Source organism: Puntigrus tetrazona, chromosome 17, assembly GCF_018831695.1.
Source record: "Puntigrus tetrazona isolate hp1 chromosome 17, ASM1883169v1, whole genome shotgun sequence".
NCBI lineage: Eukaryota > Metazoa > Chordata > Actinopteri > Cypriniformes > Cyprinidae > Puntigrus > Puntigrus tetrazona.
The window spans coordinates 18014509-18041665 of NC_056715.1; the positions used below are offsets into that span (position 1 = coordinate 18014509).

Genomic DNA, 27157 nt, shown 5'->3' on the forward strand with positions numbered 1-27157 from the left:
ATGCAGGTGAGAGAACAGGCTCGACGAGCAGATCATATTCTCGAGTGTGACCGTGTAGGTCACTCACAAATAAGTTTATTTTTCGCCATTTAAACTCTCGAAGCAGAGTGTCTGAGTTTCGTATGGAGCTTTGTCAAATCTAAGTAAAGGTATTAATTCATAAGAAGACGATTGACACCGAAGGCTTTCGTGAAGAAGTAAGTGTTGATCAAGGTGAGTGTGGGTCACCATACTCTTTACAGGTGACCTCATATTTTATCTGAAGGACATATATTATTGCATCGACATTTATCGTGGAAAGCAAATTAACGTGGTTTCATTTGAGATTCTTGTTGTCTGTGGATTATTTTAGCATTTTTATTAACATACAGCGCATTTGTGTGAACGCCACAGGATCGGTTGAGATAAATGAATGTGTTTGTTGATTTGCATTCAGAGTCGCTAGTGGAGATCAGATTCTTTCACCATGGAAGACAAACCTAGTGATGATGACTTTTCTCCAAGATGCAGGTATTTTGAATAAACAGTCACTTTATTAAATCCTCTTAAAAGTTAAAAAATGTCACTTTTATTAACAGCACTAATATAATAAACATTCATTGTAAAGTTCTCTATGATTTTAGGACCTTTGTATAATATACAGTGCTTCTTGAACGTTTCTTCAACTCTTTACAAATTATAGCCTATTTCTGCATAAATACGACCAAAAACATCATCAGATTTTTATCGGTCCTGGAAGTAGAACCCAGTAAAACAAAAGAGACGACAATATTTTCTCTTTAATTTTTTTTATTGAGAAAAATGATCCATTGTTACATATCTGTGTGTTGCTAAAGTAAACTTCGATAGCACACATATATATCTCGGAGATGTCTATTTGACTATTTGATGTCTATTTACATCTGCAAGACGTATTTTGTAGTGTTTACTCATCTGAAATACGTCTATAGGACATTTCCTTTTAAATAGATGTCTATTAGATGTATTTAAGATATTTAAAATATATTATTTAAAATGCGTGTAGCATAGCTAGATGTCCAGCACTTAATTTCCAGTTAAATTTTAAATGATTGTTTGTTTTTTTTGTGTGTTTGTTTGATTGTGTCTGGTTCCTGTGATCTGTCTACGGGGCTTATCTAGGTGTTCTGTCTCTGATGAAGGTCATCTCTTTGTGTTAATCTACCTTTCTGATCTGGGTATGAACTGAGAAACAGAATAAGAAATAAAGAGATTAATATTACTGTAGATGGCAATCTTTTTATGGCGTAACAAGTACATAGTGTGTTATGGGTATTGTTCTCGGATCTAATAAATCCTTTAACCGATTTGAATAATATTTATTTGTGAGCGTATTTGTGTGTTATGTCTAAACCAGGTTAAAGAGTTGGGTCTTTAATGTAGATTTAATGTCACTTCCTCCCGAAGAGTGTTAGGTAGATTACTCCAGAGTTTGGGTGCTAAGAGGGAAAAGGTTCTGCCGCCTGCAGTAGATTTTTTTTTTTCTACAGTTTTGAATTTTGATATTCTATATATATTCTTTTGGTATTATCAAATGGCCAGAGTTTTGAGAACGCAGCAGATGAGGAGGTCATAAATGCATGTATTAACATATCTGCAGTTAATGTTTATAGCATAGTTCGCAATTTTGGTCGCAAGAGGTCAAGTCGTCCCCAAAAACTATATTCTTCTGCAGGCACCACTTAGACATTCAGCCATTGGGAGACAACAGTCTGCTGTGTATAGGGGGACCAAAACATATTACAGTGTTGACATCGGAATTGGGAATTCACTCACCTCTATAATGTTACTTTCAGTGATCTCCAACTGGCGAAGTTGAACATAATTTTCCCCGACATTAATAACAATCTTACTAAATTTACATTTGGCATTAGGCAGCACTTTTTAAATTTGACAAGATGTCAGATGTAAAGATTGGACTATAGTGGCTGGTGTCGCTATTCTCACATTTCATACAATAGAATCTCAAATTACAAGAGCACTTTCATTAGGTTTAGCACAATGTATGTGACTCACTGAACTAGTCGCATCCAAGGCAGTATCTACAGGCCTTGTAATGCTTGTGGATAGTGGCCGTTATTTTAAAGCTTACTCCCTTGGGGGGGTTATGACATGTCCTCTGAAGCAGATCGATGGGTTTTTGTACCAAAAATATTTCTTGTTTTTAAATTATAATGTAAATAACTGACTTCCATTTTTTTTTTATGCAAGAGCGACGAGTTCTGGCTGACCTCTGATGCGATGTATTATGCAACTTACATCGCATGTCGATTTAGAAGTCAGCTGCTGACTCTAAACTGTAACTTTTATTTGAGGAATTAGAGCAAATGAGTCATTCATAATAAATGTTATTTTTAAAAATGAAAAAAAATTTTCACACACAAATTCTCATAGCTGGCTACTGGCCTGAACAGAGCTAAACATTCCAAGTAGTTCACACTTTGCGACATTTCATAAATGGATACAGACAGTTAATTAAGCAGCGTGCTTTTTTTTAAAGCAGTGTGTTTATTATTTTTGCCCTAATGTTTGAGCCGAATTTCCTCGTCCTCCTCCTGGAGCAGGGGGAATGCTGTCTCGAGGGCTAAACGGAGGAGTTCATTGCCCTCGCGAACGACTCGCGTTACCCAGACAGCTTCCTGTGCTCGATCCACTTTTGTGGACTCAACGCCTCCACACGAGTGAAGCTGTGGAATGGTGGGAATGGTCACGCCAGTGACTGTTCAGCTTGAAGGACAGCAACACCAGCACCATTCCAGATCCAGAGCCCAGCCCATCACTTGACCGTGACGCGGAACCACAGCCAATGCCCGCCACTGACAGAGTTACCGAGTCTGACGCGACCACAGAGCCATCGCTGGAGAAAGGCACATCAGTCCACCAGCTCTGCTCTACCATCCGTCGTCTCGGGATTCCTCTCCTCAGGCTGCAGCTCGTCCCTCCATCCCTCCGGCTCTGTCAGGCTCCTCCATCCCCCCTAGCCCCACATTGGTCCTCTGTTGCTCTGGCTCTGCCGCATCCTTGTCGTTCATCCTTGTATTCCTGTTTGTTTCAGTTCAGGTTGTTCATTACAGGCCTGCCTGCCTGTAACTATATTGTTGATTCGGGTGTAGAAGATTAAAGACTGTTAATGTTATATTCTCGTCTAGCACTTCTCTCTACAACCACATTATGACACAAACCACACATAAATTGCAGGGCAGGGAGAATTTTGCTAAAATACAATCTGCTCATATGCAAAAGATTGAGATAATCGAACTCTTCTGCATCAATGCTAGCAACATCAAACTTCACCACCAGAGATTCTGGCTTTGAGCTGAACACTGATAACACCCTGGAAGGTCTGCCTTGTCTTCAGCCCAAAGGATAGATGGCATGGTGGATTGTGTTTACCGACAGTGGTTTTTGTAAGTATTCCTGGGCTCATTTATCGTGACGTCAATGACAGAATCATAACTATGAGTGATGCAGTGTCATCTAAAGGAAAAAGACCACAGGCATCCAACAAAGGTCTTCGGCCTTACACACAGAGATTTCTATAGTTTCTCTGAATCTTTTGGTTGTGATGCACAGTACTTGAAGCCTGTGATGTCATGATCGGCCATAATCTCTGTATTTCCCGTCAGAAGACTGACTATGCCCACACAGACAAACATCACAAGGACAAAGCAACAACAGGACAAATGGAGTGTAAGTTTATGAAATTGCAAATTACTATGAAAATGGGGTGAGTGCTGAAACAGGACAATATCCATGTGCTATCAGTATTGCTTGTGGATCCACTACTCTGATAGCGGTAACAGCAAGGAGGATGTGACAAATTAATGAGGTAAGTAGGCATGTGTGTCAATCACACTCTGCCTCTCTTACACATCTATTTTTATTGCTGATTTTGTTACAGACCTGAGGCCAGTTAACTTAATTAGTTGCTAGATGTTCTCCCAGCTGATTCTTTTCAAATGATCTTTTTCAACCCTTTGTTGCAGGAATCTCCGTTGAATGCTAGCAAGCCATTTAAATGGAATGCAGTAAGGTCTTTAGCTGCATATTCAGCAGGAACCAATGAACTTGTGCCAAGTCGTTTACCTATCTAAATATCACCAGTCACATTAACAATGAAAACTTCAAATAACAATCTTTTAAAAAATCCACAGAGGAAACTAAGAGGACACAGAGCACTACCAACAAGAAACATATACAAGACAAGCCTGATAATGTAAAAAACACAAAGTGAGCTGTCAGGGAAGTAAGGAACACCATATACAAGAAGTACCTGGTGTGGACCTACAACGAATGGTACTGCTGCTCCAGGCATAGGAACTGAAAGTGAATTCCTACATTCTTTCGTCCTATGTTCTGTCACTATGTTGGTGCTGCTGAAAAGAGCACATGACACCAGAGAACTACAAATAACTTTATAAAATAACTTTATAATTCCACAAGATGCCTTAAATTAACAGATACAAACAAGAAAATTAATGAAAGATAACATGCCTAATAATTCTGCACAGCTGAATATAAGAAGTTTTCACTTCATTGCTAGCAACAGTGTGATCTTTCATCGTCAGCAGATGATCAGAGATCTCTATGGGCTCTATGGGCTCAAATCACGGTCCACAGAGGGCCTCTAACACCACAGCCAGATCCCATATTGGAACCTGGGATCGAATTTGTGGCCTCACCCTCAGTGCACCACAGAGGAAATGTGTCACCAAAGGGTCTCTACCCATTGTATGTCCACCGGGAGAGAAGTGGTAGGCCGAGATCGCGCCGATCTCCTAGCACCTGGCCAGGAGCTCCCAGCACCTGGCCCCGATGTAGGAACCAGGGTTTCCTCCACATATCTAAGGCACGTACAGCTCAACGTGACACCTTGATCAAGACTCCTGAACTTCAGCTTCATCACTGAGTGGTTCAGGAGTATGAGATCTAAAATGGGCCTCAGCCCTCTATACTTCTTGGGAATTGTAGAACCCAAACTCTCTTTCGTGAAGAGCGACCACTTCGATTGTTTCCTTCTTCAGGAGAGTATCCATTTCCTGTTCCATCTCCAGCCTGCACGTCTGCTGCTACCTGGCCGCATCTAGCCCGCCATCTCTAAGTCAATATTAATACTAAAGCAATATTAGGACTTGCTAATATTGCTTTAACTTTGCATTTGACATTTTCGTTTTCATTCCTTTCTCATTTTCTCTTTTCCTGCAACTCGTATGAATGTGTGAATGCATGTGTTTATGTGTTAATTAGTTATGTGTCTTAGGTTTATCTAATAAAGCCATATTTATATTGAAAAGTGAAGTATCTTGGGTTTTGTGCTTACAAGTTATTGTATTAAACAGCTGTTGCTACTGTGCTAATTAATAGTGTATAGAGTTGAATTAGTAGCGCAGAGTTGATGTTACATGGTTTGTTCAGAGTAATTCAAAAAATGCATTTTAATCTTTTTTTTTTTGTGTGTGTTTATAGTTCAATTCATCAGAAGAGATCAGAACCAGTGCCCAGCAGCGTGTCTATGAAGAGTGACGTGTCTATGGGTCATCTAATAAATTTTAAGAGTGACAACACAACGCATAGTCAAAAGTATATCTTTTTTGCTTTTGAGTTGATTAAAAAACAGACTGATCATGAAATCCAGTCTGACAATGATCAGATATATAGCATAGAGTAGAAATTTGTATTTACATACATTTTATTTATTTATTTTTTTACAGTTGTGACCTTTAACAAGTGCATTGATTATAAACACATTCACAACTGAATGATGACAACAACAACAAAAAATGTCTAATTCTCTTCATGATGTTTAAGGTCAATCCTGCCACACAGATCAAATGTAACAAAAAATGTCTGCAAGAACTACGACCAGTCTATGATTCAACCACAGGATTTTAATGAAAGCATGTATCTTGGTATCAGGTAAATTGTAATTTCTTGATTTTGTTGCAATGCATTATCATACATTTCTCAAATATATGTTGTTTATTTATAACTCATTTCATAAACCTTACAGTGTGTTTCATCTCTCATAATCAACAATAAACATTCAAATAAAAAATTGCTCTATACATTTACCATTTATTTAAAAATGTGATATTTTAATTTCAGATATGAAGTCCTCAACATGTTTAAATTCAGTTTGATGAAGAAATTTGAGTGTCTGTATGAGGGAACAGCTACACATGGAAACCCAACACTACTGAATAGGATTTACACAGGGCTCTACATGACAGAGATTGAGAGTGGAGAGATTACTAATGAGCATGAGGTGAGAGAGATTGAGACACAGTCCAGGAGAGCAGCAATAGCGGATACAGCCATTAAATGCAATGACATCTTTAGATCTTTACCTAGACAAGATAAAGCCATCAGAACTGCGCTGACAAAGGGTGTCGCTGGCATTGGAAAAACAGTATCTGTGCAAAAGTTCATCCTGGACTGGGCTGAAGGGAAAGAGAATCAGGACATCCAGCTTATATTTCCACTTCCTTTCAGAGAAATCAATTTGTTGAAGGACAAAACACTCAGTCTTTCTGATCTTCTATGTGTCTTTTTCCCTGAAATGAAAGAAATGAAAATGCCAATTAATGAGTGTAAAGTATTGTTCATTTTCGATGGTCTGGATGAGTGTCGTCTGTCTTTGGAATACCAGAGTGATGTGAGGTTGTATGATGTAAATGAATCAGCCTCAGTTGACATGCTGCTGACGAACCTCATTGTGGGTAATCTTCTTCCTTCTGCTCTCATCTGGATCACCTCCAGACCAGCAGCAGCTGATCTCGTCCCCTCTGAGTGCGTCCATCGAGTGACAGAGTTACGAGGCTTCAATGAGCCACAGAAGCAGGAATACTTCAAGAAGAGAATCAGTGATCAGGGTCTGGCCGACAGGATCATCTCACACCTGAAGTCAACGAGGAGCCTCTACATCATGTGCCACATCCCAGTGTTTTGCTGGATCTCAGCCACTGTTCTTGAGAAGATCTTGAGTCAAGCAGAAAGTGGAGAGATTCCCAAGACTATCACTGAAATGTACTCACACTTCCTTATTTTTCAGACCAACATCAAACATGAGAAGGACTATGAGAAGAACATGACCAGTGAAGACATGATCCTCAAACTGGGGAAAGTCGCTTTCCAGCAGCTTGTGAAAGGCAATGTGATCTTCTATGAGGAAGACCTGAGAGAGTGTGGCATTGATGTGACAGAAGCATCAGTGTACTCAGGATTGTGCACTCAGATCTTCAGAGAGGAGATGGGCTTATATCAGGCAAACGTCTTCTGCTTTGTTCATCTGAGCATTCAGGAACATCTAGCAGCTCTATATGTGCATCTCTCCTGTACAAATAACAGCATAAATGTGTTTGACCAAATACATCAACAAAGACCACTATCTGAAGTGTTTAATTGGTTTGAGAATGATTCATTATCTAACCTGCATCAGAGAGCTGTGGATGAAGCTGTACAGAGTAAAAATGGACATCTGGATCTTTTCCTGCGGTTCCTTCTGGGGTTGTCATTGGAGTCTCATCAGATTCTCCTACAACGAATAATAACACTGAAAAGAAGCAGTTCTGAAAGCAATAAGAAAACAGCTGAGTACATCAAGAAGAAACTAAGAACTATTGACTCTTCAGAGAAATCCATTAATCTTTTCCACTGTCTGAATGAACTGGGTGACTGTTCACTAATGGAGGAAATACAACATTATCTGAAATCTGGAAGAATAAAGGAAACTAAACTGTTTTCATCCCAGTGGTCAGCTGTTGTTTTTGTGTTGTTGACATCAGAAGATAAGCTGGATACATTTGATTTTAATACATTTATTGGAGAAAACAGTAAAACTGAAAGACTGGAAGTTTTTCTAAAGATGCTGCCTGTGATTAAAGAATCCAGATCAGTTCAGTGAGTATCATTGAGAATTCGGGAAGAATTTTACATTTAGAAATACATCTGTATCTTTGTAGTTTTTTTTCTCATGATATAAATTATATTGGAATAGAAGTTGTTGTTAATTTCAGAAAGTTGTTTGAGTGTATTTTTTTTTTTATAGCTATTTGATAGTCACAAATATGATTTTCATTTACAGGTTGTGGGATTGTGATCTCACAAATGAAGACTGTGCTGCTCTGGCTTCAGCTCTGAGATCAAACCCCTCACACCTAAGACAACTGGATCTGTCTTGGAATAAAACACTAAATTCAGTGAATATGCTCTTTACTGTACTGGGGGATATTCACTGTAAACTGGAGATACTGAGGTAAAATCAGAGATTCACACTGAAATACACCACTATAAACATCTCTTGAATAAAATATATTCAACACAGTTTAACACAGTTATATAATGACTTTTTATTATAGGTAATAAATATGTATAGATGTAAAAACAGTTTAAAATAAAATAAACATGTTTTACTTTTAATCTCAAAAGTATGGTTCCATGTTTAGTTTAGTTCAGAATAATTCAGAAAAATAATTGGACTTAATTGCAAGTTTATTGCCTAATAATTTTCACTCCAAGCTGAACTTAAATGTTGGCAGCCCTATAAACAACACTTAAAGTCAATAAGTAAGTTATATCTTTTGGTCCAACCACTGATTAATCAGATGATAGAAATAAGAAAAATAAGTTTAGGTTTGAAGTTAAGTTTGTATACTTTAAGTTTGTATAATATGCATACTGTTAATAAGTTGGAGTAATGCAAATTGTTCAGCAATTCAAACTTTTTATACCAGGTAGGAACTCTAGCTGGTCTAATGAATCATTAAACTTATTGTTTTGTATTTTAAGTTTGAAATTTAATATTGGATTTACTACTAAACTTATCTGAACTGAGAGAGTAAAGAGTGTGTAATTTTTCTCTACAGGTTGAGATATTGTGGAGTTACAGATGAGGGTTTTGCTGCTCTGGCTTCAGCTCTGAGATCAAACCCCTCACACCTGAGAGATCTGGATCTGTCACTGAATAAAATAGGATATTCAATAAAGCTGCTTTCTGGTGTACTGGAGGATCCTCACTGTAAACTGGAGAAACTATGGTAGGATCATGTGTGACAATGTAATATATATCTAAAGTGAAAATAAAAAAGTAACAGAAAAGAAAATTACAAATCCGAAACAGCTAAATACAATGGCACATTTAAAAAAAAAAAAAAAAAACTACATATTTTATTTTTTTGTAATGTGCTGCAATACACGCCTTTGTTACTTTTATGTACATCAACTGACAAGGTGGTGTCAATCCTGTTGCATGTTGCAACTCACTTGCCATTTCTTCGGAAGCATCTGATTTTATGCTATTCAAATTCTGGGTGTGCTCAATCATGCAGCCGATGAGCTGTCATGTGCTGTGTTCCCTGGAGACTCTATCCCCAAATGGTCCAGCTTATTTGGAGCTACCAGATATTTTATTGCCTCAATAATTGGACATTTGGCACAGATGTACTGTCAGACATGCACATGGACTTTGCAAGTATGTGTTTCCCACATTAAGCCTGCTTGCACAGACACTGTGCAAAGTCAGGGAGGATGAGAATCAAGTCTTGCTGGTGGTGTCTTGTGGGCCCAGCTGAACCTGGTTCCCAGAACTGATGCTTCTCATGACAGACCCTCTCCTGGCAGACTTTAGATATTGTTATTTGTTTCAGTTTAACATAAACAAAAAGTGTGCACACTAGGGCAGACTCTAATCATTAGTTAAAGAAGAAGAACCTTGGTCAACCAAAATTTTAATAGTCTCTGTGACTAACATATTATTATATAGATAGGAATAACACATATTTTAAATCCGTAAAGACTATACATTTATTTATGTGCACTCACAAAAACATCACACTTTACATCTCTTTGCCTAGCAAACATTAAAAATATCTATAGAGAGTGAAAATGAACAAATTAAAATAATCTCAGAATATGTAATCCACAAGAGATGACAAGTCAGTGTCGCCAACTTCATCTCTTAAACCGAAAAAGAAATGCAGCACTAGTTAATGGATTTATTAAAATGTTATTGCAGTCTCCTTATTGTTTATTTCTTGAAACATTCATAATCATTATTTTCTGCCAAAGTAATGTGTGCACGCACTGTTTATTTGGCAGTCTAGGCAATCAAAGGCTGATTTAAATAGTTTTTTAATAAGCATGCAATTATTTGACTACAACTACTAGTCAACCAAAAAAATGGCAAGGACAGCCCTAGTGCACACCAACTAATTATTGATGTACCAAAATGTAATAAAGTAGTTCAAGCTCAAATATACTTGTGATGCATTACATGAACGTCGACAAAATGCTAAACAATATAGAAGAAAAAATAAAAATATTGGTATATGTTGGTGTTTGAAAGCACATTTCTTTAGCCATCACACTTTGAAAATATGTATCTAATATGTTGCCTTAAATTTGAAAAATGTTCAGTGATCCATCAAACAAATTGATTTGTATTTTCTCTTTAATAATGGATTATCTGCTATACTGACAGGTCTGCACTGATTACACTGAGTAAAGAGTGTGTAATTGTTGTTTATAGGTTGTGGGATTGTGGTGTCACAGATGAAGGTTGTGCTGCTCTGGCTTCAGCTCTGAGATCAAACCCATCACATCTGAGAGATCTGGATCTTTCTGAGAATAAAATAGGAAATTCAGTGAAGCTGCTCGCTGCTGTACTGGAGGATCCTCACTGTAAACTGAAGAAACTAAGGTAAAATCATGTATATGACTCATAAATAAAACACAACGTAAATATATATTTGAAGTGTTCAGCTGATTGATTTTTAAAAAGTGTATGCAGTGCAATTATTTTGAACCTAGCAAACCTAGTTGCTCTTTCAATAAATGCACAGCTAAACAGATGGGTTTTGAGTCTGCAATTAAATGTGGCTAATGTTTTAGCACATCTGATCTCTTCTGGAAGCTGGTTCAAACTGCAGGTGGCATAATAGCTAACTCCCCTTGTTTTGTGTGAACCCTTGGTATTTCTAACTGACTAGATCTTAATAATTTGGGTGCTCTGTTAGGTTTATATTATGTGAGCATATCTGCAACATATTTATGTTCAAGGCCACTGAGTTATAAACGAGTAAAAGTACTTAAAAGTAAAATCAATCCTATATGTTACAGTAAGCCAGTGTAAGGACTTGAGGACTGGTGTGATATGCTCAGATGTTCTGGTTCTAGTCAGAATCCTAGCAGCAGTATTCTGTATGAGCTGCAGCTGTCTAATGGTCTTTTTAGGAAGGCCAGTGAGGAGACCATTACAATAATACACCCTGCTGGTGATAAAGGCATGAACAAGTGTCTCCAAGTTTTGACTAGAAACAAAACATTAGAATATCGAGTCAAGGCACTAAAATGCACGAGGGTAGTACCAACCCGAGGTTGATGCTGGACCTGTGCTCATCGACTGATATTGCCTCAGGGGTAATGATAGTCACAGCACAGTCCCTCGGGAAGGCGATGTCCATACTTGTGGACCAAGAATTGCATCTATGGCACAGCCTGGTTTAGGAACATTGAAAAAGTTTGATTTGTTGATGCTCCCATCTCCCAGGCTGTGCTATTCTGCTACAATGTCGAGCACATTCTCTGGACGCGATGCCTTTTGTTCCATCCAGTCTCACTGCTCACGCTACCAAGCTCGTTGTGGTGGCATTCTCGAGCCTTCAGTCCATCTTCCTACTTGCCTACTTGAAAATGTCAGATAGCCCATCATTACAGCAACACTTCACATTTATCACACATCCCATCTGAGGTTGTGCACACTTTTTTTTTTTTTTACTTATAGACCTACCAATCGCAAAAGCATTATGTTCTTTTTGAAGTATTTTTTTTTACTCCCTCTGGCCTCTTGGCTCTGAATCTCAGAGGAGGTTTTGACTCTCCTCTAAATAAATACAGTATATTCTGAATATTTTACAATGTCACATTCTTATATAACTGAAGGCCAGTATCACTCTAATGTCACTCTAATAACCACTGATTAGCCAATCAACAGTACAAAGCTATTAATTTTAACATTTATTAGACTGCATAAAATAACTTAAGTGACATTAAAACATAATCTTCACATAAAACCATTGTAATAAATGTCATATTTACCTGTGCCCTTCATCAATCAGGATGTATACAGAAATTGGATACATCATTATCAAACGCCAAATTCTAAATTAAATATAGATTAACCCTTAAAGCTACAAAAGCTATTGATTTTCTCTTTTTTTCTTTTGATCTTTGATAATTATCAAAGCAGCTGGTTATAAGTTTTTTTCATCTGCTGTCTGTTTAAGAGCTGCCTCTGTTGAATATGATGCAGATTTTTAGACATGGTTCTGACCTTATTTACTTTAGGAACCTGATTGTATGACATGGGCAGTGAAATAGGCCTAGCTTGTTTAATTTATGGAATATAATAATAAAATAATACATATATATTTCATTCTTTTTATGAGTACTGTATTTGCTAATTCAAATAAATAACTGATATGCATGGGGCAGTTGTGTAATTATGGTTAGAGCACTGGTCTCAAACTCAATTCCTGGAGGGCCACAGCTCTGCACAGTTTATCTACAACCCTAATCAAACACACCTGATCCAGCTAATTAAGGTGTTCAAGATAAGTAGAAACTTTAAAGCAGATGTAATTAAGACTTGGTTGGAGCTAAACTCTTCACAGCTATGGCCATCCAGTAATAGAGATTGAGACCTCTGGGTTAGAAAGTCAGACTTATAACCCAAAGTTTAAAGATTCTCAGGTCTGGCAGGGATTGGTGGAGGTACTAAATGACCAGCTGAGGTTAGAACTTTGAGCAAGGCACTGAACCACCAAACATCTCCCTAGGTGCTGCAGCAATATGGTTGCCCACTGCAATTTTTTTTAGCTTGCTCTGGCTCAGTACAGTGGCTGAAAAACCCTTGTCAATGTCAAAATGTTTTCACCAATCTAATTAAAAGAGGCAGGATTTACTGTTCAAAGAAGCTTACTCGTGGGGTATTTGAATGCAAGCTGAGATAAGATGATGAGACAATTCAGCAATATTTGCCAACTATTTACAAAAACTGTTAAATGACAGACTTTAATTTTCAAGCATTTTCAGACCCTTTCAAATTTCTCCGATATGCATGCCATTTACATAGTTTTGCCACAGTATACAGAGAAACATTTCTATAATATATCATAATAATAAATAATAACAGCAACAACAAAAATTGTAATTACAGGTTTTGCCAATTTGTTCTGTACATAGAGCTTAATGACTGGTAAATTTATTTTATTTATTACGTAATTGGCCATTGGCAGGTGTGGAGGAATGTTAATTTTAGGCCCTTTAAAAGACCAATGATCCATCAAATATATTGATTTGCACTTTTTCTTTAGTAATGAGTTCTCTGATCTGTTCTGAACAGAAAGAGTAAAGACTAAATAATGTGTCTTTGTACTCTACAGGTTGAGACATTGTGGTCTCACAGATGAAGGTTGTGCTGCCTTGGCTTCAGCTTTGAAATCAAACCCCTCACACCTGAGAGAACTCGATCTGTCAGTGAATAAAATAGGAAATTCTGTGAATCAGCTCTCTGTTGTACTGGAGGATCCTCACTGTAAACTTGAGATTCTGAGGTAACATAATACAGGACTGTCACACTTGAAACACAATGTAAAGTACATCTGAGCTGTTGTGGAGAGGTGCTATGCTATGACACTGGTAGCAGGATGACCTGTGACTCTCTGAATGAAGAATGCCAGTTTACTGCATTAGGTTTTTAAAGTTTTTATCCTCAGATGTGAGTTAAATTCCTTTGTCTGTGACAATGTGGTCAAGAAGTCTGTATGCTGCAAACAGCCACTTTAAACCTGACATGATTTTTTAGTTTTCTCTGGCATTATTCGCAATTTCTATTAACCTGCTATTGCTACTCCACATATTTACAGCCAAGCATCTTCATCTTTGCCATCCCTTGATTGCCAATATTCAGTTCTTCCAGTACAGTTTTTCAGAGTTTATTGGAAATGATCACCCTGTTGCCCCAGAGCATGTATCTTCTCTCTGCAGACAATTACAATCTGCCCAAGTGGTAGGCTTTCGGACATTCATTCACATCCATTAGCCAACCTTTAATGACATACTTAAGCATTTTTGACAACACCATGTGCGACCTCCAGTGGCTCAGTTGTTTCTCAGATATGATTCTCATGGCCAAAACAGTATCAATTATGCATCATAATTTCTTTTCCATTAACATTCTTTAATATTAGATTTACTGCTAAAGTGATCTGAACTAAGAGTGAAGTGTGTTCATTGTTCTCCATAGGTTGAGTTACTGTGGTCTTACAGGTGAAGGTTGTGCTCCTCTGGTCTCAGCTCTGAGATCAAACCCCTCACACCTGAGGCAACTGCATTTGTCCAAGAATAAAATAGGAAATTCAGTCAATATGCTCTCAGCTGTACTGGAGGATCCTCACTGTAAACTGGAGGAACTGTGGTAAGATCATTTCTCTGACAGCTTCACATCTTTAAACACTAAGGTTTTCATTTTAGCACTAAGTCAGTGATTAAAATGCTTCTGTGAACAAAACCTCAGCTCAAATTTCTCTAAAATTCATTTAATTCATCTTTAAGTCTGAACTCTCAGTTTCAGATAAAAGGGAGTCAGATTCTCTGTAATTTACTGTAGAGGATGCCTAACTGACTCATAAGTTCAGAGTTGAACAGACAAGGCTTTAGATAGTCCCAGACTAAGCGCATGTTTAAGCTGTCTCAACTGAAAATATCTTGCTCTAAAATATTTTTAAAAAATGTCAGTGTCATTATTCTTTTTCAACATGCGCACCTGTAATGTTTTCTTCGAAGGCATTTTTGTAAAAGTTGCTTAAATATCTGAATTTAATTAGCCTAGGATTAATCCTGGATGCCATGCCTGAATATGTTTAGTTTAAAATAACTGTTATAGTGATCAATGGAGATCAAGTTATAATCACTTTAGGTGTCAACATTATCAGTGATAGAAAGAGAGACACTGAAAGCTTTAAAACAAAAACATTGTTTATTAAGTAAACACCTTACACATTGTATAGAACTTATGGGTTACTTATACATAGCCCTAGTTCCCTGATGGAGGGAACAGAGACATTATATCACTACAACTTTAGGGGTTATACTACAGAACCTGAATCCTCTCTGAGCCCACATATTTGCTGCACATTCAAATACGATTTTCAAGAAAGAAAAAAATGGGGGAAAATAAATGCAAAGCATTTTCACAAAGGACACTGTTAACATGACTTTATGCATGGAACCATTCAGCCCTTTTCCTCCATCAGCAGGTTTTATTTTGTCTTTCTTGTATCATGGACAAAGCAGTCTTTGTGAAAGACAGCTGATCAAAATGGAAGAAAATCACTGTGTAAATGAGGCTCGTTAACGTGATCTTTGGACAAATGTATGCGAAACCCTGGCTACTCAGCATTTAAATAAAAAATGTGATATTTACTGCATTTACTGATTTTTTTAAAATGATTTCTCTACACTGTCCTTATATCCAGTTGAGTTTGAGTCATTATTTTCTACAGGTTATATTCTTGTGGTGTCACAGATGAAAGTTGTGCTGCTCTGGCTTCAGCTCTGAAATCAAACCCCTCACACCTAAGAGATCTTAATCTGTCTGGGAATAAACTAGGAAAATCAGTGGAGTTACTGAAAGATGATCTACATTATATCTGAGGCATTCTGTTATTGTGAGTATGTTTAATAAATCTTTTAAACTGATTCATTCAAAGACCATATAACTGGAGAATATAAGATATATGGTCAACTCCACTGTAGTTCCTGTACTGTTTATTAAGAGTTTAATTCTGTGATATGTCTAATTAATTAATTAATTAATATTTTCATCTGCAGTATACTGAAATAGAAGTTTAAGAACTAGTAATATCAACTGCTGTTTTGTGTGAGGCTTTGTTAATATGATGTATGTATAAATGAGTATAAATGAAAACAAAAAGGCTCTAATCCACTCAGATTAAATAAACAATATTCAGGCAGGCAGATACAACTAAACCACACGAAAATAAAGACGAGATCGGACCAACTGAACTGAAAACACAGGACTTAAGTACACAGGGTAAATTAACAAGACGCAGCTGAAGACAATGATATAATTAACACGGAGGGAAGGCAGGGCACAGGGAGCACATGGCACAAGACAAAAACAATAACAAAGTCCGAAGACGTGACAGTATGACACCTGTCCAAACCAAGTTTCTTAACGGAAAACTGAACTGAACTAATATATGGATGTACTAATATCTCTGGCTGTAATTTTGTTTAGATATCAGCCCAGTTTCTTCGGGATCAGCTGACGATGAATAAAGAGCTGCAACAGAGTTTCTATCCAGTTTTGATAAAGAATGTAAACTTTGGTGTCTGACATTTGCTGTATGTAGTCCGTTTCTGGCCTTTTGCTGATAAAATGGTGTGCATAATGATGTCACTGCTAAAATGTATTTTCACATAATGTGTTTTCACATTGTGACATTTTGTTGTATCGCAAAAGAAAAAAAATGCCCTTGAGATGTTTTCATAAATAATTTAATGTTTTCTGCTAATTATATAAGCTAGTAGCCTCTCTGTTTCTCATCCATTTAAAACAAAACTTTAATATATAAGGCATTATTAAGTTATATACATAAAATTGTTATGCTGTTGTTGTTTTTTTGTACTTAGTTTTTTTTACATAGAATATTTAATGCAATGGCACTTAAAAAATGCCACTTAAACTACACCAGTGACTATAAATGTAAGACATATAACTCCTATTAATTAGTCATTGTCTTCTTAAGTGAACCAATAGGCATATGTAAGAAGATCACAAATACTAATATTTTAAACTTGACTGTCGTGTTCACTTTGTGATTTTCGTAGTGTTCCTGTCCCCTTGCATTAAACGGACTAAAAATATTTGCTTGTGCTCAGATGAAATAAGTCATCTGAGAGAACAAAAAACTTTTACAATGTGATGAAGTTACTAATTCCAAACAGGATGCAATAATGGGTTGAATTAATGAGGAGAGTCACAGAATTAAAAATTTTTGAAAGGCTACTTTTTGTGTTGTGTACGTCTTTTTTATTTGGGCTTTTTCTCAGCAAATATTGCTACATAATGTCATAATTATATGAATCATGTATTCATAAATCTTTAAAAAAAATTTAAATATATATTCCTACACAATGTGTCATGTAATGACATTATTAATATAACTTATCCACTACTTGGTAAGAACATCACTAAACATAAATTATTTCTATGTAACATACATATTATTTCTAATGCATATTGCTTACTTTTATTTTCTCATTTAAAACAAAACAGGAAAGAAATGAAAGAGACCATGTACTGCACCAGTGCCTATATATTCATTTACTTGAACAGCTTGAGCGGGTCTGTTGCTATGTGTTGGTTTCTGCTGACCCGGTTACACATATGTAGAACAGTGGTTTTCAAACTCTGGGTGGGTCGCGAGGCTTAAAATGGGTCGCCAGAATGATTTGAGCAAAACATTGGTATTCTTAATTTAGTTTGGATGTTTTCTGTATTTTGTAGTTCAGGGAACAGACACATTGTGGGATATCTAGGTGAAAGAATCTCTATGTGCTGAGAATTAACTCACTTCTGGTTTAGACAGCCTGTCTGCTTCCTGACCTGAGCTCTAGTTAGTCAAGTACAAAATCTGAGACTATGTGTCAATTTTATATAGAGAAGAGCAGAACTACCCCAGGAGGGATGAAGACCATTTCTTATCAACAGGTCATTTTCAGCCTAAAAACTTGTCCAATTGTCTATGAAACCTATGTTATTCTGTGGGCACCACCAGCAGTCTGCTGTGCATCTCGTCACATTGGTAAGAAGGAAGGGGACCAGAGCATATTACAGTGTCTGATATCATACTTGCGAGATCTCTGACTGGCGAATTCAAACATCATCAGCACCAATGTGAATAACAATATTACTGAATTTACGATTACTGTTAGTCAGCACTTTTTGTGCACTATGGCGGCTGGTGTCTTTCATGTTCCATACAATAGAATCACACTTTACTAGAGTGCTTTCATCAGGTTTCTCAGTGGGTGCGTGAGGAGTGGGGAGAACCTGTTTGATGTTCTGATTGGAACGGAAGAGCGGTGTTTTGATCCGCAACTAATGCGCCTCACGGTCACCCAGTTGCCCTGCTGCAGGGGCTCTGAAGCCGGAACCGAACGACGTACATGATTCACTGTACTAGTCGCTTCCAAAGCAGTATCTACAGCCCTCACATTCTTCATGTCCTCAGTTAAAGTCTGGATGCGTGTCTCTAGTTTTAAAGTGTCATATCTTAGTCATTATGTTACAATAATGTGAATGCAATGTAATTTAATTTACTTTTGGTCGCAATCATTTTATTTTACCTACATTTAAAGAAGTCATGTGATGTTGCTAATGAGACATCATATGAAAACACATTATTGACCACATACTGTACATTATTGTTTCTCCTCTTCTTTGCGTAAACATTTGGGTGGTGTTATGAAAATAAACCCACTCTGTGATGTAGAAAAGTATGGATGTGTTTAAACGAAACGTTTTAGGTGGGCGTGGACAAGTCATAACTTTTATATAGAATATCTCTTTGGGTTTGAAACTTTCTTTGCAATTACTGATCTTATCTATGCACTAAAACGCATCATATGACCGCTTTTAAATAAACTCATTTAATTGACTATCTATACTTTCCTCCCATTACTTTTGGATCTTAAAGGGAAACTCCTACGAACGCATATTCAGTAAGGTCAAGTGCAAAAATCCCTGTGTCTTTTCCAAGTTAATTCTTCACTGCGTGTCTTTAGTAAATGCTGATCTTAACACCAAAAGACAGTTAGCGCATGCACAAGCTGTCAGTGAAACTAGCCCACTGTACCCTATCTTCATTTCATTTTTTTTCAGTGTAGCATATTTTTGAGATATGTTTTTAAATATAATTCAGGTTAATACTGGAACGCAATTGGCTTTTATTTTGAACAGTACCCATAGTGCTAGATTTGGTAAGTAAAAGAATCAATGTAATTATTATTATTTATAAAATTCGTACTAATAAGAATTTAATCAGAGAGATATCTTATCCAGTTCCTGATAAGAGCTCTGTAATTAAATTCTTGCTGCAGTTGCAGAGCTCTCCAATACAACTGCTACCAGTAAGAATTGAAGCTCTGATTGAAGTAGTGTTGTAGTAACTTAAAGTAACATATTTTTATCAGTGAGAAACATCCTGGGTTTTATTATTACCAGTGTTATTGATATTTAAAATTGTCCGGATAATAAAAGGGATTGCCAGAGAACCCTGTCAAGATAACCACCACCACTAGATGGAAGCAAATTTTAATGTTTATGCCACACTTTTGACCGTGCAGTTCCTCAGATAAAAATGCAATTACTCACCTTGCACAAGTCAATGTAATGTTTATTACATGTTCATCTATTTTTAGTCTATATTTTAGCATGCATTCAATCAGTCAGTCAAAGTCTGGTGTTTATACTCTGTTTTTCACTTTTTCACTCAGCAGCCAATTTGGCCGTTCAATTTTTAAAATGACTGGCCACTCAAAGTTTCCACTTGCCAAAACAAAAATAGTACAAATTAACCAGATTATCGAAGTCTTGACACTGATATAGTTACACATTGATAATTACAGATTTGTAAAAATGAATAATTTGTGCCATAAACTGAAACACTGTACCTAATACTTTAAAAAGATTAAATGATGGCTCTAGCGACAGCATCAGGCTTATGCTAACCAACGTCAAATTCTTTACGTTTTGTGGATAGTAACCATGAATTATAGTCAACTGCAACACTATAGTCAACTATCATTTTTGAACTGCACATATGTGCTAATGAATAGCGACATATACTTCATAAAGGGACACCAAATGAAGCAAATATATATTGCGTATTGCTAAAATAGGTCAACACATAAGCACATCTACGTGATAACATATGCATATGAATCTACTTGGAACTGAAGCAGTAAATATCTTTAAGGCATGCTCTCAGATTGACCTAAATGACATGATTGTTTTCCAGTGTAGACGAATAAGAGGTAAAGCCTACAGCATGAATGAAGATAGGTGTGTTGTTCTAGCCTGGTACAAGTCCCCCGGCTAGTGTTAAACTGTAATTAAATGCCATTCAATGTTTTCAGGGATGGTAATAGACATCCACCCTCATTGTGTGTAACCTCTTCTAAATACCATTCGGTCCTGTTCATGTAACAGGTGTCTTTGTGAACATCTGCCACTTTCTGTAGATGCTGTGTATCTCTGTCTAGTGAACTTTCTGTCTGACTGATAATTCATTATAGCAGCCGTGTTCCCCTCCCAGGCTTGACACAATGAAAGCAACGTTTATTTAAGGATCGGCCGCCAAACGGTGTGTTTTGTACAATGACACATTAGTAGGAGTGTAACTTTTAACAAAGAATTTCCAGCTTGAGGCCTTTTCTCACAAAACGTGAATGTTCCCCATGAAGACGTTTTTTTGAATAGAAACAGTGAATTCCTAAAGAGCTATTCACACCTGACGAAAACCATCTTCCTCGTCCTCCAGTGTGCCAGCTAATGAGACTTCAGATCGTGTATTTGATGCTGATGCAGATTCACATGTCAGAGTACTTGATGGTGCTAAAAGACTAGAAAATGAAAATGAAGACTCATTTAAGCTCAAGCCCAAAAATTAAGCTGCTGATACACTTGGCATACTTTAACAAGACATGAAGTCGAGCTCTGTCGCACCTTCTTTTTTTAATCATTAAACATATAAGATACATCAAAATAAATAGACTTTTTCTGCACTAACTTTAAGGTTTGTGTCCTTTTAATACAGATAAGTCATGCATATGCCATTTTTTACTGTAAGTATGATTTTGCTTTTCCGCTGCATATAAATGGAAGTCAGTGATGTACTAAAAACTAGAAAGTATTTAATTTGCATTTTATCTACATGATTGCTGTTTGCTGGTTAAACAGATCCACAAAATCTACAACAAGCTTAGGTTAGTAGTTGAAGTCACTTTTTAAAGAACAACTATGTATTTTTGCACACACACACACACACACACACACACACACACACACACACACACACACACACACACACACACACACACACTACATACTACATAAAACGTTTGCATTTCAGACCCCTGCTGTGCTGCTGTAGTATAAATGAACGGCTCAAAATTATTATTTTCTGTTTTTAGTCAAAAAAAGATTCGCATGAAATATTTCAATATTCATTATTCTTCATCATAACATAAACACTAAATAATATGCAAATCCGCTTTTAGCATTTAACCATACTTCATTTGCCAATGTATTTCCTGCTGACCGCTGATAATCAAATTCAACAATGAAAAAGATTTTGCGACCCTTTATCATAAGTTGTGAATTTTGCCGTTTGGCAAAAGTAGTCATTGGGTAATACGGTCATTTCAGCGGATTTTGCAAAAGATTCACCCCCAACAGAAAGCAGCTTGGTTCGAAAGTAGCTTTTGTGTATGCTTTTCTTCATATATCGCAGAAATGTTTTGCATAAATTGTGCAAAAACGCCATTTTTCACAATGTGGTAAATCTGAAGTCCCAAGATGAATGAGCTGAGCTTCAATGTTCAAGTTTGTCCTTTATCCTCCAAAGGAAAGGACATGCCGAGCCAATACATGATCAAATATTAGCTAAGCAATTAGAAACGCTGAGTGTTAAGAGTCTTGGAATGTTGAAACTTTCTTGTTAAGCTCTTCGGCAGCATTATGTCCTGCTGAATATGTCTGTCGTTTTAAAGGAAGCCTATCTAGTTTCAGTCTAACCCCTCCCATTGACACACACACACACACACACACACACACACACACACACACACCTAGAGGACTTTAGAGATCAGACTCTGCCCCTTAGAGGCTGAGTGTGTTGTCCTTAATGGATGACAGATGTCTGTGAAATGAAGCTGTTGCGTGAGTGTTTCATGTTATCTCGCAGCATGATGAGCAGGGAAACAGCTGGGGATGAACCAAAATGTTTAGGCCCTCACAATGCTGCCATTTATTATCCTAGGGTACATGTTCTGGCTGTAACGCACCCTTGTTTCTTTGAGTAATATATTGGTATTAATAAAGTCAAACAAAGGAAAGCGTTCTGTAATGGGAAGAGCACTCGTGTTGTTCTCACAATAAATCTTTGGCCATCTCAGCTCTTATGTTCGGGCTTAGTGGAAACTAGTAATTAACCAATGGGCTTGTCTCATTTATAAATAGCAACAAATAGATCAATCGCTTTTTTACTTTTATAGTGGCATAAACTCAGTTTTATTCTATCCTACTTTTATATTCTGTGGGAATGTACTTATTTGCATTTTAGCAAACATATGCAGTATATTTTTAGATATACTATGTAATGTGGAATAATGGTTTTGTTCCATTAGTAATGGAATATTAGTATATTATATATATATATATATATATATATATATATATATATATATATTATTTTTACATTTTTAAACCTACATATTAGAAATGCATCCGTGAAGTTAACCTCTAGTCACAAGATATATTTTTAACATTCTATTTCCATGCATGAATAATGTTTGCTTCAAAGGTCAAAGGTTGCCATCACAAACAAACTTTAAAAGCTGTTTAGGGTATGCAGTTGAGCATTTGTTATTGATCCGTGGTAGATTAATAAGCTACTTATCAAGGTTTTCGCTCCAGGTGTAGCAAGTAGATATCTTGAAGGTTAACTGATTAACCAAATAACTTGGTTTGCACAGACTGCCTGCTGCTGCTCGGAGAGGGCTTTTGGGCTCTCATTATCTCTGTTAGTCATTTAAGTTCATTAGCATGCCCCCTGTTTGCTGTTGAGTAACAGCCTTTAAAGCCACATTTAAACTAATGAGTCTATAATCTGCTAGTGATCCAAAAAGTCCTCTGGATTTCCTGCTTTAAGGTTGTATGAGGGATTGCTTCTGTGCAAACCATATGTCCTCATTTCTGTCATTCATATAGAACACGAGTTACAATAAGTTTCTAGCAGTAGACTGTTTATATGTTTATATTGTTTTATTTGTTCCCATTATTTACATTAGCGAGCATCATTCTGAGTTTAAAGCAAATAATGGTGCAGTTTCTCAGAAAATTACAGCTAAACAGGTGAGTTATTTTATTTATCACAGATTCATGCTAATATTGATCCCTGGTTATAATAATATAAACAGAATAGCAAAATTAATGATAGTTTGCATCAGAAGCAGTTCCTCCATTCAAGTTCCTTGAATGTATGTATTTTTATTTTACTTTTAATGTGTTAAAAAACATACATTCAAGGAACTTTAATAATAAATTACCTGTATTAAAGTTATTATTACTTAATCAAAACAACCCAACTGTAGTTTGATTAATATTACTTGAAGTGCACAAAACAACAACAAAAAACGATTTCTAAAAAAAAAAAAATCTATTGGTTTTTGCAAAAAAGCTCTTCATACACTACAAAAAAGTGCATTTACACATGCAGAACAGAGACAGCTCTAATGATGACTGCCATGAAGATAGCAATTTGAAGAATTCTGAATTAAATCATTTACTTACATAAAGATATTTTGACGAATTTTGGTAGCTGAAGAATTACTTGTAGCCATTGACTTGCCTAGTATAGAGAAAAAACTAATACTATGGAAGTCAAACACTCTTATTCTGTGGGGGTAAACTATCCCTTTAACAGCATCAGCATCTATTTCTAAAATGAAGGGACAAACTCAATAGATACCCAAAGGCAACACTTCACTTTATAGCGTCAGGGCACTGAGGTCCAGGTCATATGCTAAGTCATACTCTTTGAGTTGAATGGGTAGAACAGGTGACTTTTTACAACACCCAAAATTTTACCAATAAGTCAATTTTTTCAGTGTAGGGTAAAGTTAGTTCTGTTACAGGTCTGTACCTATTAGTATGCCCTTTTCTCAATTGATGCTTCTTACCTTTTCTGATTTGTCTGTTTTCCAAAATTGTGCTTGTTTGTCACTTATCAGAACACTGACTTGTGAGATAATATTAATACACGCCGGATGGTTTCTATTCCATATCTCTCACACACATATATTGCTTGTGCTTATTTCAGACTAAAAGCTTATTTCAAACTAAAATCCCTGCAGCACTCAATGTTGCTTGCCTTTGTAATGTTTTAATGAACTATGGTTAATACATTTTGGATGACATTCATGTTGCACAGATGTTTCTGTAGACTCCTTACTCAAAAAAACCCCCAAAAAGCAAAAACAAATGGAGGATCCAATAGTCCCTGATCATTAATAGGACCATCTCTGGTCATCTCCTCAAAGTTTGACAGGTGGAAGTTAAGTCTTAGGGTCAATGCATTAATTATAAAGAATTCCAGATGCCGAAAAACCCTAATAAATTAGTACCACTCAAAGTATTTTTTTAACAAAGGGTCCAATATGGTCTGCATCTGCTTTTCATTTTAGGGAATGTTTTTAAGGGCCAAGAATAAAAATACCATATGCAAAATAAAGTCTCGTGGCTCTCAATAACCCAACAGCACCTTTAAATCTGCCTAAACAGAAATGGACCATTTAGAACAAGTGTCACTGATACAAATGAGACATTTATTCCACTCCTTCAAAAGGCACATGAGGGGGAGCTGTACTAAGTTCTGCTCGTAAGCAGGAAAAATAACAAGTTGAGGGCAGAAAGAGGCCATACGACCTCATTGGCTTGTTGGTGTGTTAGCGTTACTGAGTGTTCTGGGTTGCCGGGAGCGAAGGCGTTCAGGGGTCGTTCGATGTCTTAGCTTGGAATGGGAAGAGAGGCTGAAAAAACGAGCCAGACTGGCAGAGGTGAAGTGGGACAGGAATCCTCTGGGGTGTGATTGAAAGGGTGAGAAGTTAATTTGGCAGCTTTTCCTCCACGCTTTGCTAATGTTTCCTCCGAGGACCCAACGGCACTATCGTCCACCCCCACCTTCGAAATCCCAAAGGCTTTTCCTTTTCCGACCAGCTGCCTTCACCCCCGGCGCACCTCCTCTCCGACTAAAGCACACTGACCTGAAACCAAACTTTCTCCCCGCAGGGAACTTCCTGCTCTGAAACACTCAAGTGTGTGTTTTCCATGATGTTGTGAATGGAGGGTGACACGGTGCTTGAATGAAACGAGAACCTTCACGGCCCGCCGGTCAGAGGCGCAGGGAGTCGTCTGGAACGGGACGGAGGGTTGAGACGGAGCCTTGCTCTTGTCTGTCATCAAAGAGAATGATTCAGAATGCAGACGCAACATTTTCCAGAACCGTAATGTGGGCAGTGCATGCTCGTGTTGATGACAACAGCCGAGGTTGATATTTTTTGTTGGGAAGACCTTTGACCTGTTGCATTATGACTCTCAGGAGGTGCTGCCAGAAAGCGAAGATGAGGAATTAATATAGTCAGTGGAATGTGGTTAATGACTGCATGGCATGGTAAGCCATCTGAAAACAAAAATGCTCTTTGTAGGATCAGATCAGACCAGGATGGTGGTTAATGATAATAACTTTGTTGATAAAAACTGCATATGCTGGTTAAGTATGTTTTGAAGCTGGGATGCTGGTTTGAGCTCATTTAAGATGGGCTCTTGTTGGTTTAAGCTGGTCTTTTTGCTGGTCTTAAGCTGGTCAGTCCAGGTTGGTAACAGCACATGACCAGCTAAGGACCAACTTAAACCAGCTCAAACCAGCATCCCAGATTCAAAACATACTTAGCCAGCATATGCTGATTTTTTCAACTGGGAAAAAGTGCACGTTTTCAAGCACATTAAGGGATTAGGCTTGTTGCCAGACACAAATTAACATTTATGCATTAAACCAGATTAATAAGTATTGTGAAAGTGCTTGTGCTTTGTTAGTTTGTGATAAATAATGCATTAACAATGTTAACAAATTTCATGAATGATTTGAGACTAGAATTAGCATTGCCCTGATTCGCAAATAAGATGTAACCAACAAAAGTTTATGATCCTTGCACATTTTGTTGATGAATTTTGAAGCATAATTATAGTCAGTGGAAGCCGAGGAAAGCTTTAAACAAACTACACTTGTGTCAGAACTTCAGTAAAATTACTGTTAAGTCTTTTTTTAACCAAAAACCTAAAAAAAAATAAAGAAAATGCCATTGATTTGGGGCAAAATTAGAACATGCTTCCAGGTTTTGATGTACAAAATCATCCCTGCAGCACTGTAATACAGTAAAGTACACCGCACTTCTACCTGCCAATAAAAAAACTGCTGCTTAAAATGATAGATAACTAGCTCATCGGTGAGATTGTTGGCAAATAGTTCGATGTTTTGCTATTTTGCTAAGTTAAATGTGTTTCTAGCTCAGCATTGACTCTGGAACAACATTTTAATCCAATCATTTAGTCTTGACCAAACCCTACACCTAAACCTTACCCATGAGTAATCCCCAAAATCAGAAGAAATGATAGATGATGTACACTGATGTACCAAAACACTGACTGTAAGCCTAAACTCTAAACTGGTTCTTCAAATCTGATTGGTTAATCACAGTGTTGTTCCAGGACCAACAAAAATGTCGATCCACAAACATGTCGCATTTGGCAAAATCAGATTCTGCTTGATGTAAAGGCCAAAGCTGCGTTCTTTCAGATATAATGGCCAACTTGAAATGAAATGAAAACATTTGCATAATTCTCACCTTTGTTCTATGTTTGTTGGCAGCAAACAACTTGACCCCGCCCACAAACTATCAGTGCAGGATTCAGAAAAGATGGTTCAGTACAGAGTTTATCTGGAGCAGAGGCTCAACTGAAACACTGTATTTAAGTATGATAAATAATAGACACAGATACAAATACAGAGCTATGGCAACGGGCCTATCGTTTCTATAGACCAATCACGACAGCCTGGACCATCTGACCAATCAGAGCAGAGTTGACTCACAGAAGGAAGGCGTTTAGAGGGACTGAATCAGAACAGGTTCAAACTAATCATTTGAAAATCGCTGGCAATATTTAACCAATATTTTGAATTTAAACCTATTGTTGAAGACTATTTGGAGCCTCTCT

The 27157-nt window shown here is 37.0% G+C and overlaps 1 protein-coding gene across 5 annotated transcripts; it reads left to right on the forward strand.

Moving 5' to 3' along the window:
• The first annotated feature begins 1 nt into the window (after position 1).
• Positions 2-17107, forward strand: LOC122361529 (NACHT, LRR and PYD domains-containing protein 3-like). Of its 5 annotated transcripts, none has more exons than XM_043262321.1 (12): positions 2-213; positions 437-510; positions 5485-5598; positions 5827-5934; positions 6124-7917; positions 8102-8272; positions 8883-9053; positions 10544-10714; positions 13458-13628; positions 14321-14491; positions 15579-15743; positions 16047-17107. In XM_043262321.1, exons 2-11 carry the CDS (start codon positions 467-469, stop codon positions 15727-15729), a joined length of 3066 nt encoding a protein of 1021 aa, XP_043118256.1. In that variant the 5' UTR covers positions 2-213; positions 437-466; the 3' UTR covers positions 15730-15743; positions 16047-17107. The 5 variants fall into 5 exon arrangements, 4 of the variants coding, with proteins under 4 accessions (XP_043118256.1, XP_043118255.1, XP_043118257.1 ...); XM_043262320.1 differs by having other exon boundaries at positions 16337-17107; XM_043262322.1 differs by having other exon boundaries at positions 2-197; positions 16337-17107.
• Positions 17108-27157: the final 10050 nt, after the last annotated feature.

Excerpts from the sequence above, each read along its gene's own strand:
- LOC122361529 (XM_043262321.1), top strand. The coding sequence starts at position 467 with ATGGAAGACAAACCTAGTGATGATGACTTTTCTCCAAGATGCAG. Across the intron at positions 511-5,484 it reads GACTTTTCTCCAAGATGCAG|TTCAATTCATCAGAAGAGAT; the intron begins GTATTTTGAATA and ends GTGTGTTTATAG. Across the intron at positions 9,054-10,543 it reads TGTAAACTGGAGAAACTATG|GTTGTGGGATTGTGGTGTCA; the intron begins GTAGGATCATGT and ends TGTTGTTTATAG.